The 14,137-nt window shown below is 41.5% G+C and overlaps 2 protein-coding genes across 2 annotated transcripts; both read left to right on the top strand.

The window, feature by feature from the left end:
* The first annotated feature begins 3,590 nt into the window (after positions 1-3,590).
* On the top strand, positions 3,591-7,929 carry asb10 (ankyrin repeat and SOCS box containing 10). Its single transcript, XM_076745547.1, has 5 exons — positions 3,591-3,915; positions 5,184-5,451; positions 5,959-6,463; positions 7,018-7,131; positions 7,744-7,929. Exons 1-5 carry the CDS (start codon positions 3,591-3,593, stop codon positions 7,927-7,929), a joined length of 1,398 nt encoding a protein of 465 aa, XP_076601662.1.
* A 2,478-nt stretch (positions 7,930-10,407) lies between these two features.
* Positions 10,408-12,863, top strand: gbx1 (gastrulation brain homeobox 1). Its single transcript, XM_076745548.1, has 2 exons — positions 10,408-11,097; positions 11,810-12,863. Exons 1-2 carry the CDS (start codon positions 10,647-10,649, stop codon positions 12,322-12,324), a joined length of 966 nt encoding a protein of 321 aa, XP_076601663.1. The 5' UTR covers positions 10,408-10,646; the 3' UTR covers positions 12,325-12,863.
* The last annotated feature ends 1,274 nt before the right edge of the window (positions 12,864-14,137 follow it).

Raw genomic sequence — 14,137 nt, 5'->3', positions numbered from 1 at the left:
ATGCAACATTGTATTCCTGTTATGTATTCTAATCAGGTGTTAAAAGACGACACTGTCAACTGAATAGTACTTGATTACAGGATAATCACACTAGCGTTTGCACCAGTCCAATCTGCATAAAATGGAGGAACTGATAAAGGTCTCTCTAATTAGGATGGTGTTTACATCAGGCTTTACATACACCTATTAGGCGACCCTTGTCAACATCCTACAAAGCCGGGCTCGCTGTGATAATGCACCTGGATGTGACTCCCACCACTGACTGTTATTGTTGAGATACCCATTTTACATGTTTCCCGGTATTCTTGGTAATGATATGAAATCTACAGATGTTATTATGAGGGTGATACAGCCTCTGATGGCAGTGACTTTGCTCATGATTATCATAGCCATTTAGGTTTTGTATCTTGCACACTTCCCCATATCCCCTCTCATGCCCATGCCAAGCGGTAGTCATCGCTGTCTCCTTTAGGCCGACTGCTATGAACACATTATGGATGGGTGCATTAGTGAGTGATGCAGAGCACGGGCTGGCTTGCCTTGTTTTCATGTGAGAGTGCATCATTAGAAAATGTTCCACTTGGCAGGGAAGCGCGTATTAACTGCAACCGCAATGAAATGAGGTTGTGATAGATGGTTAAAGTTATACGGGACTATTAGGCTGAAATATGAACCTCTCAATTGTCATGATGAAACAGAGGGCTATTTGCGTGGTGATCAGTGCATTGAGAGACAATTGGAATCTGCAAAGACCGATACAATACATTATAGGTAGTGGGCTCAGAGCTGAAAGAGTACAGAAAAAGTAATCATGCTTCCACAGAATAGTTTGGGGCTACTGTTCAATTCAAGGCTCTATAAATTCATTTATGTTCTCCACCAACATCTCAAGCATCATGATGAGACCTGGGGGAGATTTGCAATGGGAGCACCTTGTCTGAGTCCTGTTGTTGACTCTGATGAGCCGTATATATATGGAAGTAAACCAGTGTTGATTGGCCATCAAAGGTGATTTAATGGCATCAAAGGCTTAAAGAAGACTGTGTCTACCTGAAAGTGTCCGTATGGACTGTCAGAGTCAATATGATATTAAAACAATTAGAATAAGCCAAGATTTAAATCAAAACCATGCACAAATGCAGCAACTAGCTTCCCTTTAGATAATGTCGCGAGTCAATTAAGCATGCTCATTATGTCCTATCATGTTTCCATGGTGACCCTCCAGTTAGTCTACCATTGGATACTAACTTCAGATCTTATTTCTCTTTAACTCCTGAGATGTGAACTGAAACATGAAAATTGCATATGAATTGCCCTCTTTCTAGCACAGAATTGCCCATATACCAGACATGCTGTGGCTTCCTCTGATAGGAATAACAAGTAACACATAAATCATTAAAATAAGAAACACCTGACGGATAATTGGGTGCTCTGATATCATGGTGACGCGCTCTCTAAACTTAGACTTTCTTTGGGTGCACTGACTCTGTCTTAAACTAACAACAGATCCAATTGCAAACCCATTAGCATTTAATATTACTGTAATTACTGTGTACATTTCATTATGTTCTCAGTATATTAAATGACTGCTCAGTGTGGAGGGAGGGCTATAGTTTAATCTCTTTCTGTATTACTGTGTGCCACAGTACTCAAAACAGCATTAAGAGGCACATAATCAGAGGGAACTAATTGCCTATGATTGCATAAATGAAGTGCCTCACTCTCGTCAGGGCTGCTGCTGATGTCCAGCCTCTTACTGCCTCGGGAGAGGAAGGCGGTTGACCACAATGCAGAAAACCTTGGAGAGGCAGCTACTGGTGGGTAATGTGAGGAAACCAAAGATTTAATATGTCCACGGGGGGCTGTGAGGGCAGCGGGTGTTACTACTGCTGATGTTTTTTTTTTTGTTGCCATCAGAGTTGCCTCCGCTTCACAGAGAGAGGGAAAAAAAAGAAACATGAATGCCCACCATTTGAGAAATGAATTTATCGAAGTCGCTGTCTTTTTCCCCATTAGTAAGTGTTTAGTTCAGCGTTTTAAATAATTGCGTTACCAGGAATGATATTTAAAATACATTTGGGAGTCAATGAGGCGGGAAAGTGCCTACATGTTTTGCTGATGACACCCGGGCCATTTGGAAGACATCAAAGTAGAGAGGAGGTAGCCCAGATGCATATTATAAACTCATTATGTATATCATTTAAAAGGATGTACTCCAGCCGCAAAAACAATATTCCTAGTCTCTCTCTGGTAATGTGTGTTTTCAAAGTTGAAACTCTTACTCGCCTTCAGTTTAATGTGGCATCTATTACCAAACTGTAACATAAAATAAATGACCTTGATTTCCATACCAGAACAGTCGTTAAGGTATAGATGAGATGCAGCGATGCTTCTGTCTTCAAATGGGAAAGAAGGTAAAACCTCCCCACGAATATGTTGTACTTCTCCACCTGTGGTGCCAACCTTGTTTTCCGCAGAGCTTACATGCACCTTGATGGACTCCAACACAGAGGTGGATAAACAGACATTAAAATATGTGCCGTTTAAATACATTGTGTACCGAATACCGCAAATTTTAATCCATGGAGATATCAGAGCACATGACAGCTTCAGCTAAGTCTCAAAGGTAATTCTGAGCTATCCTTGCCAGCCATGAAAACCTGTCCTTGGTGTCTTGAGAGTTAAAAGATGGGATCAGTTTTGCTACTGGGTAGAATTTCTACCAGCTCTGGAAAATGGTGGTCCATCAGTCAAAAGAGATGTTTGTCAGAAGCTTAGCGAGTAGGCTTAAGAGGCTTAATTATGCGCCGTCCCTCCGCCATCAGAACACTACACGTGGGGCAGAGTGACACAGCGGTTGCCAGTCATTCAGGCTAATGTTCTAATGGAGGGAGCCATGTGCATACATAAAACCCATTAAGGCTCTTGAAGAAAAAAAAATACTCCGCAGAAAAAGACATTTTGCAAACACACACACTCACAGCAGCTCACAAATAGGCCATTCTTATTTGCTCTTAATCTAAATATAAAATTTAAGACAAAAATTTAACCTTAAAAGTCGCCTACATGTTTAAGATTGCATTCAAAGTAATTTAATGAGCTGAACAGTGAAAGCCCTGCTGAGAATGATAAAGGTTGATAATCCAATGACTTGACCCTTCACATGGACTCCTCCTGCTCAGCACATTTAAAAATATCTGGAATAAGTATTATTGTTCTGCACTGCACTTTAAAATCTGTAAATATAATGTTCCATATATATTTTTTCAAGAAGCTAACCCACAATTTGCCACTGATTAAAGTTTAGTCTAATTAGATACTGTGCCTGACAGAAGCTTCATGGCTTTAACTTTGCTGTAGGCAAACAGGAGAGGCTTGAGTGGCTACATGTGAGACATAAAAATAGCATTACTTGTCACACTGCAGGGAGGGTCTCATACCAAATATCAAAACAACTCTGTGAACACCAACCCTGTGAACAGCCTGCAGGCACATAGTGGACATTAGCCAGAGAGAGGGAGACAACAACAGAAACAGAGAGACAGGCCCTTTCAGACTGTGTCCAACCACTTTTCTCTAAGCTATTCAGCATGTCGCGAGGCAGCTTTGTCTTCACACCCATGGCCTTGCGCTCTCTTGAACTGGATGAGGACATGCTGGAGAGACACAACTACAAGAAGCAGGTGGCCTCCCACCACTTCAACAGCTATATGCTGAAGAAGGAGGTCAGAGACAGGGCACAGTTGAGGTCCAGGAGTACCCTGCCAGCAGCTGTCTGCCAAGATGTGGTTGTCCAGAACGCTCTCTATACAGGAGACCTGGAGGCCCTGCAGCACCTCTTTCCTAGAGGCTGCACAATAAACCTCATCATTGAGCCACAAGGAGGGGACATGCGCTGGGTCTGCGAAGGGGAAGGTAGGAGACAACATCTGTCTTCGTTAGGAATTAATTAAGGAATTCATACAATTTGGCACAACTAAGTGGCTTTAATGTATTTCCTGGAGACGATAGCATCAAAAACTTGAGATTTTAAAGGTACTTGTTGTTTTAACAAAAGTGCCACATGTTAGTTTTGTTGTTGTGGAAAGGAGACAAAGTCAATCACTGCTTTAAAAAGATTTTAATTTGCATCTATGAGCAGTATGTTAGTGGTAGATGTCACCCTGAGACAGCTTTAAAAGACGCAGGGATGTAATATTTTTAGAAACACAACACGAGGCGATATTTATAGAAACCAGCACATGTCCACCACTTAATCAGAATAGATTCAATTGCGGCCCTTCACTAAACAAAAAAAAAAAAACCAACAAAAGTTAACTTTTTTAATTTGTGGAAAATTAACATTTTGAGTCAGTTTTGGCTTATTGAGTCGCTGGAAATCCATATGAGTGAATGCACAACACTAATAATGGTCCTGTGAAATGCACAATGTTACCATAATCATTCTATTTGTCGGATCAATGTGTTTCCTCAAAGTTTGTTGAATGCAACAGAGCATTGTCCGTTGACTTCAGTGGATTTGCTGAATTAGAAGCCCAGTGACATGTAACACACCGGCCAGCGGGTCCCATACCACTGAAGTTAATCAGGTCAAACAAAATATCATATAACACCGCCCTGAAATAGCCCTGTCTGCACAAACAACCTGCATTAGTGCTTTTTCCTTCAGGAGAAATCACCCTTCTAAAACAACCTAGTTAGCTCCAGTATGGCTTATGTAGCACCAAAGGTTAAGTGGCGCAAACCAAAGACATACCGCAACGACGTGATCGCCACAGCCAAAGCCACTGGTTGTGTCTTGCAGTTCTGGAACTCCTTGCTTGTGGGCGATGAGCTGACAGTTCTCAGCATTGTGGACGACGACGAGTACGACTACCTTATCGACGCCATTTATGATACCAGCAACATAGAAGAATGGAAGAACTTCAGATTTAACTACAGATGCCTGAGTAGGTTTATCAGAATTTAGATTGTATATCAAAATGTCGACAGTTATGCAAAAAGGTTGTGGTCTTTTATTGAGTGTTATCAAGTACTGGGAAGAGTCATGCAACCACTACTACTTTGAAATGTCTCCTAATTGACACCAAAACCACTCTTAGATCACTTATATCTGCTTATTTACAATGATCCAACGGTTTGAGCTCAAAGCTGACATCATGCCATGTTCTTCCTACCGGCAGGACTATGGTCACTGAGTTATGAGCAGGAGCTGACCACACCACTACACATCACAGCTGGCCGAGGCTTTACAGACTGCCTGAGACTCCTGCTGCAGCGTGGGGCCAATGTAGACCTGGCACCTGGGGGCACCACTGCCCTGCATGAGTCCTGTGAAAACTGCCAGCCAGAGTGTACCAAACTGCTGCTGGTCCATGGTGCCAACGCCAATGCTGTCTCTGAAGATGGTCTCATGCCTTTGCACGTTTGTACAAGCCCAGAATCCATCGAGTGAGTATAGCAGAACGAAAGTAGAGTGTGTATGCCAGTGCTTCATCTAAAGCAGTGATTCTAGGCTACTTGTATCCAAAGAAGGACTTCCACAGTTGCCACAGGATATGCAGAAAGTTGGAACAGCTCAGCTAAATAGAACAAGTAGAAATCAGGATTTGGTGCTTAGCAGCTAGCTAAAAGTGCTGGTTTATTGTACAAAGTGGCTAAAATAGAAACTTGATTAAACCCACTGGCCAAAAAAAAGTCTACAAATTCAGGATCGCTGTCTTGCCAGAAATATATTAAACTGATATCCATTTTTATATAAGTAATGGTGTTAAATGACTTCCAGTTTAAAATCTATTTAAATTAATTTGGAATATAGCAAGAGGTGCTGATGAAAGGGTTCTTAGGCTCATATGACAGGACTATGAGTCTGGAAAAAAAAGAGGCTGGGAGCCACTGATCTAACATGGGACCACAACTGTTATATTGCAAAACAGGATTCTATAATTCTTCCTGCAGATGTGCCAAGTATCTCCTTCAGTATGGTGCAGCAATCAATGGTCGCACCACAGAAGAAGATGACACTCCCTTACATGTGGCAGCCAGGAATGGCCTCCAAGACCACATTGAGCTCTACCTGCGCTACGGAGCTGCTGTGGACAAACAGAATTTAGAGGGCCTCACACCCCTAAATGCTGCTTGTTCACAATGTCAGGAGTTGGAGGACCTTCAGCGTTACTTCAAGGTGTGCCACTTGCTGCTGGGGGCAGGGGCCAACGTCCATACTGTGGACCAGGACAAACATAGTCCTTTGCACATGGCCTGTAAGAATGTAAATCCAGACGTAGTGGATCTGCTGCTGGCAAATGGTGCTTGCGTTAATGATATGGACTACGGTGGTGAAGCTCCCATGCACAACATCCTGAAGGTGGTGTGCTACAAGATTTCCCATCAGCCTGAGAGGATCGTCCGTGCTCTGCTCAACCATGGTTCTATTCGGGTGTGGCCTGGAGCTCTGCCCATGGTGGGAATCAAGTTATCTAAAAATACTAAAGGATAAATTGTGTGTGCATGCATTTCATATGAGATAAAGCCTTCCAGATTGGTTTGTAGCAGTGTTGTATTTGCACTATGAACCAGTTATTCATCAAGGTGGCTCATTTTGCATAATTAGCAAGTACTGCACATGTTACACCTTAGAAAAATAAGAGTCTGGAAACACTTAACTGTTCCTTCCAATATTCCAGACTTCACAACTTCACATCCAAATCCTTCTCATTTCATGACACAACATGAAGTGTTGCACTCTCTGCGGGAAACAGACTACAACTATCAGTGAACCCACGTGCACTAGACGAAATGCCTGGTTCCTAATTAGGCAAGTGTTAATAGGAGATTAATTAGCACTAATTGCATAATTTCCAGTTAAACCCCTGGAGGGAAGACCAATCTGTTCATTTCACAAGTGTTTAATTACTTTATTTCTTCAGTTCTATGGAGTCACAAGCTCGCTCATGAACTTAAATGATGATAATATGAATCCTATTGCTTTGCTCTGTGTTGGGGTGTTTCTTCTAGCTTTTGAAGCACTGCTCTGAGTCTCCACGCACCATTGAGGTTCTTCTGAACGCCTACAGTCACCTCAAAGTCACAGACAGCTGGGTTGAGTCCGTGTCACCTACGGCGTTACAGGCAAGCTTGTTAATTAATATAATCATGAGTAAGGTTTGACCAGTGTGTGTTTTAAGAGAAGTGCTTGTAGATTGTAGATTTTTATTTTTTATTTATTTCTTTATTTTTTGTATACACTGGGTCGATATTGTATTTCTTTAAATTAAAAAAACAAAATTAGGATGTTTTCATCACTCAAATGTTGCACATTTTGGACAGCTCCAAGACCATGAAAAATCAGCGCTGATCAATTTAATTTGGATAGTTTTCTTAAACTTGAGGTGACCCACCACATTTATTCAAGTGGTAAAAGAAACTCTGAGATACAGCCTTCAAATGCACAACGAATGCACAAAAACATAAGGATGATTATAGGAATAAATCTAAATGTGTAAAAAAAAAAAAAAATCATGTGCAGGATGCTTATAGCTGTACTGGGTGATATTTGATTTTCACAAAGGGCTACAGTAGGACATAGCTAATGGTAGATGAATTGCTTACTGAATGTATATTTAATACTGCTTCTTCATTTCAAAATATTAAAATATTATAATGACTGACTGTAAAGTGAAAGAACTAATATCAATGCTTCACCAAATGACCTCATGCTCATCTGTGTTCTTATCCGACCAGGAGCACAAAGAGTTCTACCAGTCCGTGTTCTCTTTGCAGCTGACTCCTCGCTCCCTGCAGCACTTGGCACGCTGCACATTGAGGAGCTTCCTGAATGTGCGGGTACACAAAGTGGTCCCTAAACTTGGCCTGCCCACCTTCATCAAGAACTACCTGCTCCTGGAGTGCAGAGGTTATGTCCACTGAAAGCACTTTGTGCGGTCTGTAAGTCCTGGTGACGATTGAGTGCTGTGAGAAAAGCAGCGGCTATTCACAGTATGATAAGAGTCTCGATCATGGTTAAAATAGTGACATCAGCTGTAGCACTACAGACAAGTACACATCATATGTTAAAGTACATTTTGTAAGATTATCAGGAGCAGCTGCGTGTTGTCCGACACTTTTATTCCGGATCAGTCTCTCTGCACGGTTCATGTTTGATGTCGCACCACAAGAGGGAGCTACAGACTTGAGTTGTTAACGTATAATGGCAGATAAGCAACTGTATGTTTTATATTTTATTTATTTTATCATTACATTTTTTTAAACTGTGCATTTGATAGATAAACTGCTCAGATGCTTGTATTTTTTACATGATAATTATCATGGTAGTTTGAAGTTAATGGAAGAGTGATGATGTGTTGTATATTGCCATAAAATATTTGCATAAATAATTATTCCACCGCTATGATTATAATTACGCGTTTTGTATCAAAAATATGCTTGACATAAAATTAAATATCCCACCATGGCCATGTAATCTATCAGCATTATTTTATGATTTCTTGTTTTATATATTTTCGCTTTCTTCTCTCATGCCTTTTGAAGAAGGGTATTAATGACAGAAAATACAGGGGGGGAAAAAAATCAGATTAAGGATTTGTTTTTAAAAACTTCAGCTTAAAGGTGTCAGCGGAGAGTTCAACATTAAAAACAAATTGCAAGTGCATTAAACCATGTTGAACACCTTTGGCTTCTTGTAATTTGTGCTGTTATCCAAGACATTCCGATAAAGTTATCCTTTAACCTCCGCTTCAGAAATTAATGAAAAGCTCTGACACGACGGCGATACGAGAAAAAGACAAACGACAAGAGTTCAGCGAGTTGCACCTGCCAGTCTCTCCCATCACTCATCTGCGGAATATGAAGTTGGAGGGATCATTGTGGTCACATTTAGCAAAATGACAATTATCTGCAGACTTAATTTTATCAGGTTACCTTACATTGAAAAAACAGCACTGACAAGATTGTAATCACCTCTTACGATAATTAAAATATATGACCTATTGTTAATCACAGGTTATAGGACACTTTGTATTAGGCCTGCTTCAGCCATTGTGTGTAAGACTTTTCAATAAAAGAATAAAATAGATCAAAAATAATAAATATGTCATCTGATTGTAAATTGATTTGGTGACTGTGACTGAAGATTCGTTAATAATAATAAAAATAAAAAAAACGTGCGAAGTGGAGCTGTGGAACATCAGAATTCCTCCCAAAAAGAAAGGGGGGAGAGCAGCTCGCCAAATGGTTTCAATAGATCAAAGAGAGGTGCTGCTGAAGTCACTTGCAATTACAAGAATTAGCCTGGCCTGGCCCTCCACTGCTAATCAGAGTCGGTGGTGATATGTTTATGTCCTCATGCAATCAGACGACCAGTTGGAGAGCCCGGGCACCCAGGACTCAATAGGGCTAATCATCATCAGTTCCCATTGCCATTTAAAAGGTGAAATGATCTGCGATTAAACTAGTCCTTAAAGAAAAGAGAAAAGTGATTTTTTTTTTTCCTCATCCACATGCATTTTTGATCAGGGATGAATTACAACCCCCAAAGCGCAAAGCAAAATGTGCGTTATTTAATTTATAGAAAGCCTTTTAGGGGCGATTTAGGTGACAGATCATCGGAGAGAGACGTTAAAGTTTCTACTTCACGGGCTTTCTTTGAATAAGTTCAAACAAATTTGACTTTGGCCACTGTGCGTCCGTGTCCACACTGCAGTTGACCTCGCGTAAACGCCTTTTATCTGGATCTAATTTCGCGCAGAGTATCTCTCTCCAGGGAACAATTGTTGCAGCACTTCTTTTTTCCGCGGCCGAACGCATTGGTTTGTAGCCGCGGAGAATGGAGCAGAGAGCGGAGGAACATCTGCCTCTCCTCCCTCCTGACTCTGATGCCCATCGGCCCCAATATTTCAACAAAAGCCGCCGTTGTTTTACGCTGTCCCTTGCATCCAGAGTAATTACTTATCATCAATCAAAATTAATAATAGCTGATTGGGTTGGTGTGGTCAACGATTATAGAAGGGGAAGGGCTGGAGCAGTCTCTCACACCGTTTTGCAGTCAATGGTGAACCTGGCAAAAGGGGAGGAGGGCTGGGGGTGCGACCCGTCTATTTGGTCTCCACTGGGAAACTACCGCCTCTCAATACGGCCAAAAAGTCAGAGGCTGAATAAGGAAATGAAGCGTAATTTGAGGAAGATGGATGAGCCCCCAGGGAAACACCCCCTTTTCATTCCTCTTGTATTGCAGATGATAACCAATGCGCTCTCGCCCTCTCTCTCTACGAGCGCGCGCTCACACACACACACACAGTCACACACACACGATGCGTCGGAGAGGGGCGGAGGGAGGAGTTGGAGAGAGGGGAGAGGTAGATAGATAGAGAGAGCGTGTGTTTATGTCTCAGTGTGTGACAAATAAGAGGGGAAAGGTAGCGGTGGGGCCCACAACAAAGCGCCCGACTGACTGACGCATATAGAGTGCAGAGATCCGGAGAGGCAGTCCACGCCAATACGGGATGACAGTACGGCAGAGGATCTACTTTCAGTTCACTCTGTCTTTGCACTGAAAGTTTTTGCGCGTCGCCGAGGAGAAGGACACCTGCTTTCAAGTTTTCCACCAAATTAAAGTGTTTGCCTGCAAAATGCAGAGACCAGGCGGCCAAGGGACGGCGTTTTCAATCGATTCTCTGATCGGGACCCCTCAGCCCAGACCAGGACACCTGCTCTACACGGGCTATCCTATGTTCATGCCGTACAGACCTTTGGTTATTCCACAAGCTTTATCCCACTCGCCTTTATCGTCTGGTATACCTCCACTCGCGCCTTTGGCTTCTTTTGCGGGACGGCTCACAAACACGTTCTGTGCCAGTTTGGGACAGGGAGTGCCATCCATGGTTGCGCTCACCACGACGATGCCGAGTTTCTCGGATCCTCCGGACAGTTTCTACCCACCACAAGAACTCCCTGGTCCCCGTTTAAGCGCCGCCGATCCCGGAGCGAGGAGGCAGGAAAGTCCGCACTCCGAGGAGCTGCACAGCCGGGACAAGAGCTCCGACCTGCTGAACTTCTCGGAAACTTTTCAAACAATTTCAGGTATGCTCGGCCTCATTCCTTTTACTGTAAGGTATTTTAGCAAATCCAAAATCAAGGCTGAAGCGTACAATGTGACGAATGTGCGTAAAATGCGTTAAAGCAGATATTGTTTATGTTTGGTCTCAGCGATGCACTCAAATTTAAAGCAAACCCCATCTTACATCAGTTTTGACACCGTTGCATGGTGACAGAAATATTAATACCACATTCATTATTGTCTAAATTCTTGGGGATGCAACCTGATGACAGTTAAGCTACAAAATGTGTCGTTTCAGACAATTCATTTTTAAAGAACAGGTATAATTTCTCAATAGTTCTTCATATTATTATAGTGACAACGAACTGGAGAGCGTGCTTAGACTTATTTTAAGAAAGCTGCAGATGGATGATTTTGTAGGGAGATTAAATAAAACCTGTTCTAAGTTGCCACAAACAGAGCTGCAGAGGAAACTTGCAGAACAACTCAGTGTTCACTTGGCAGCTGTAATGGCCCAGTGTGACTTCAGTTAATGCTGCTACTTGTAAAAAAAAAATTACATTTAAATTAAGTTTTTTTTTCCCCACGCAGTTTTGTTCTTTGCTATTATCTCTACCAGCCTCCTAAAACAGGCCATGATTGATGTCTAATGTTGTGCGTAACGGTCTCTTTTGGCTTTCGCACTCATTAAGGGACTCAGTGTAAAGGCGTTTCTTCTCTCTCTTCACGTTTCAGGTGAGACCAAACTGTACAGCTCAGACGACGAGAAGCTGGACCTTAAATCAGCGGACACCGTATGCAGTGACCGGGAGGACAGCTCCGCGGACAGCGAGAACGAAAGCTTCTCGGACGGGAACAACTGTGGCTCCCTGTCCCAGAAGAGCAAACTAAAAACCGGCTCGCAGGAGGCGCTACCGACCGGCAGCTCAGCGGGGAAGAGCCGGAGGAGACGAACAGCTTTTACCAGCGAGCAGCTGCTCGAACTTGAAAAGGAGTTTCACTGTAAAAAGTACCTTTCTCTGACTGAACGCTCCCAGATCGCGCACGCACTTAAACTGAGCGAGGTGCAGGTGAAGATCTGGTTTCAGAACCGCAGGGCCAAGTGGAAACGGATCAAAGCCGGCAACGTGAACAACCGGTCAGGGGAGCCGGTGAGAAACCCCAAAATCGTGGTCCCCATCCCTGTGCACGTCAACAGGTTTGCTGTGAGGAGTCAGCATCAACAAATAGAGCAAGGGACCAGGCCTTGAACTCATGATGAAAAGCTCCAAAATATCAACAATAATAAAACAAAACAAAAACACTTTCATTGACTCTATGTTGCGCTGATTTGTTGAACGCATGAAGCACAAAAAGGAGGATCCGATTATTTTGTCAGAGAGGTGAGACTGAGCAGAGATCTGCTCGCAGACAGGTCAATGATTTGGCAATACGCTGTCATTTTTATTTATTGCTCTGTGAATATGTAAATATAAATGGGTAAAAATTGGTACAAATGGGCACTATGAGATGAGACTGTAAAGATTTTTTTTAAGTATTTATATGTAGGGCCAAAATGTTCTGTTGGTTATGTGCATGTCCTCATCTGGTGAAGCTGACCTTTTTGTTTTGTGTTTGGTACAATTTGTTGAGCACATTTGCATGTAAAGACGTTTTGACATTTTGTTTGGCGACTGTAGGAACCACCTTTGACAGCTATTTGTGAAAAAAAGAGAAAAGATGTGAAGGAAATAATGACCAAACAAGGGACACCTGTAAAGTATATTGACCTAATAAATCGCTTTATACGAAAGTTGGAATCCACATTGAATCGTTATTATTCAGAGAGGAGAGGAACAATGTTTGCCTGGTCACGATAAATGTTAAGGAATTATTTTACCCTGTTAAAATGAAAAATGTGGCCTACGCTGTTCACAGCAATTCATCCTGAAAAAAAGGAGTAGCAACAGTACAAACTGCAGTTATAGGCGGCTATTTTCGTATTATTTAACGAATTTTAAATGAGAAAAATCATTTTTAAATCCTGAAGAAATCATTTTAACTTTTATCATGACATTATTTATACATAATTTCTAAATTTATGAAGGCTTTCATTGAAAAACTATGGGATATTTTTTACTTTTAATATTAATTAAAAACTGCAACGTTGCATGTTGACTAAGATTTTAATGTTTTCAGTGATTATTCCTGCACTAGTTTTGAACCAGTCATGTTACAAATCATGATTTTCTTCCTGAAACATCATGACCTGAAAGGTAAATGGTTTGTCTTTTTATTTGTTAAATAGCAGCAGTGATTGATTTCTCTTTAGGAGGCCATGTTGTCTCAAGTGGACTGATGGATCCTCATTAGACTGGGCACATTCAACACGCTGTAATGAACTTCTCTATCAGTCACTGCAGAGAGAGAAGCACACTGACAGCAGCCCTCTGTAATCTCAGAGCGAAACATTTGATTTGGGTGAAACACTAAAAGTGGGCTCTCTCATAAAAATAAAATCCTAACTAGAAGTAACTGAATAAGAGACATAGAGGCTTAAAATCCAATTTTAAAACCTGCAAAAAAAAAAAAAATAAAGAGATGTAGCACATTACATTGCATCACCCAATGGATACCAGACTTTTATTAAATATTGTGTTATTTTCTTTATAAAACTGATTTCTAGAGAGATTTGATATTTGCTAAGAAATACAGACACCTGTGAGGGAATTCTTAAAAAATAAGACTGCATTAACATGACGTTTGAATACTCCGATGGCAGAATATTTCATGAATTTTGATTTAAATGCAGAAAAAGAAACATACAACTTCTAAAAATGACAGTTTTTGTATAAATATAAAAGCCTAAAACTAATTGTAAAATTATTTCCAACTGCTACAGAACTACTGGCACTATAGATCTAACCTGTAAGACCACAGTGACACAAGCAAATAAATGTGACAGCCTGCTCACTCACACCAAATATGGAAAGTTACATTGTAATGCAGGATTTCAGAGCAGCACTATTAAAATAATCTGAAACTAAAATAATGTCTGGCCACGCAGCTCTCCTGTTACAGGAA

Source organism: Chaetodon auriga, chromosome 12 (assembly GCF_051107435.1).
Source record: "Chaetodon auriga isolate fChaAug3 chromosome 12, fChaAug3.hap1, whole genome shotgun sequence".
NCBI lineage: Eukaryota > Metazoa > Chordata > Actinopteri > Chaetodontiformes > Chaetodontidae > Chaetodon > Chaetodon auriga.
The sequence above is the reverse complement of the archived record's forward strand: the minus strand, read 5'-3'. Positions and strand labels throughout refer to the sequence as shown.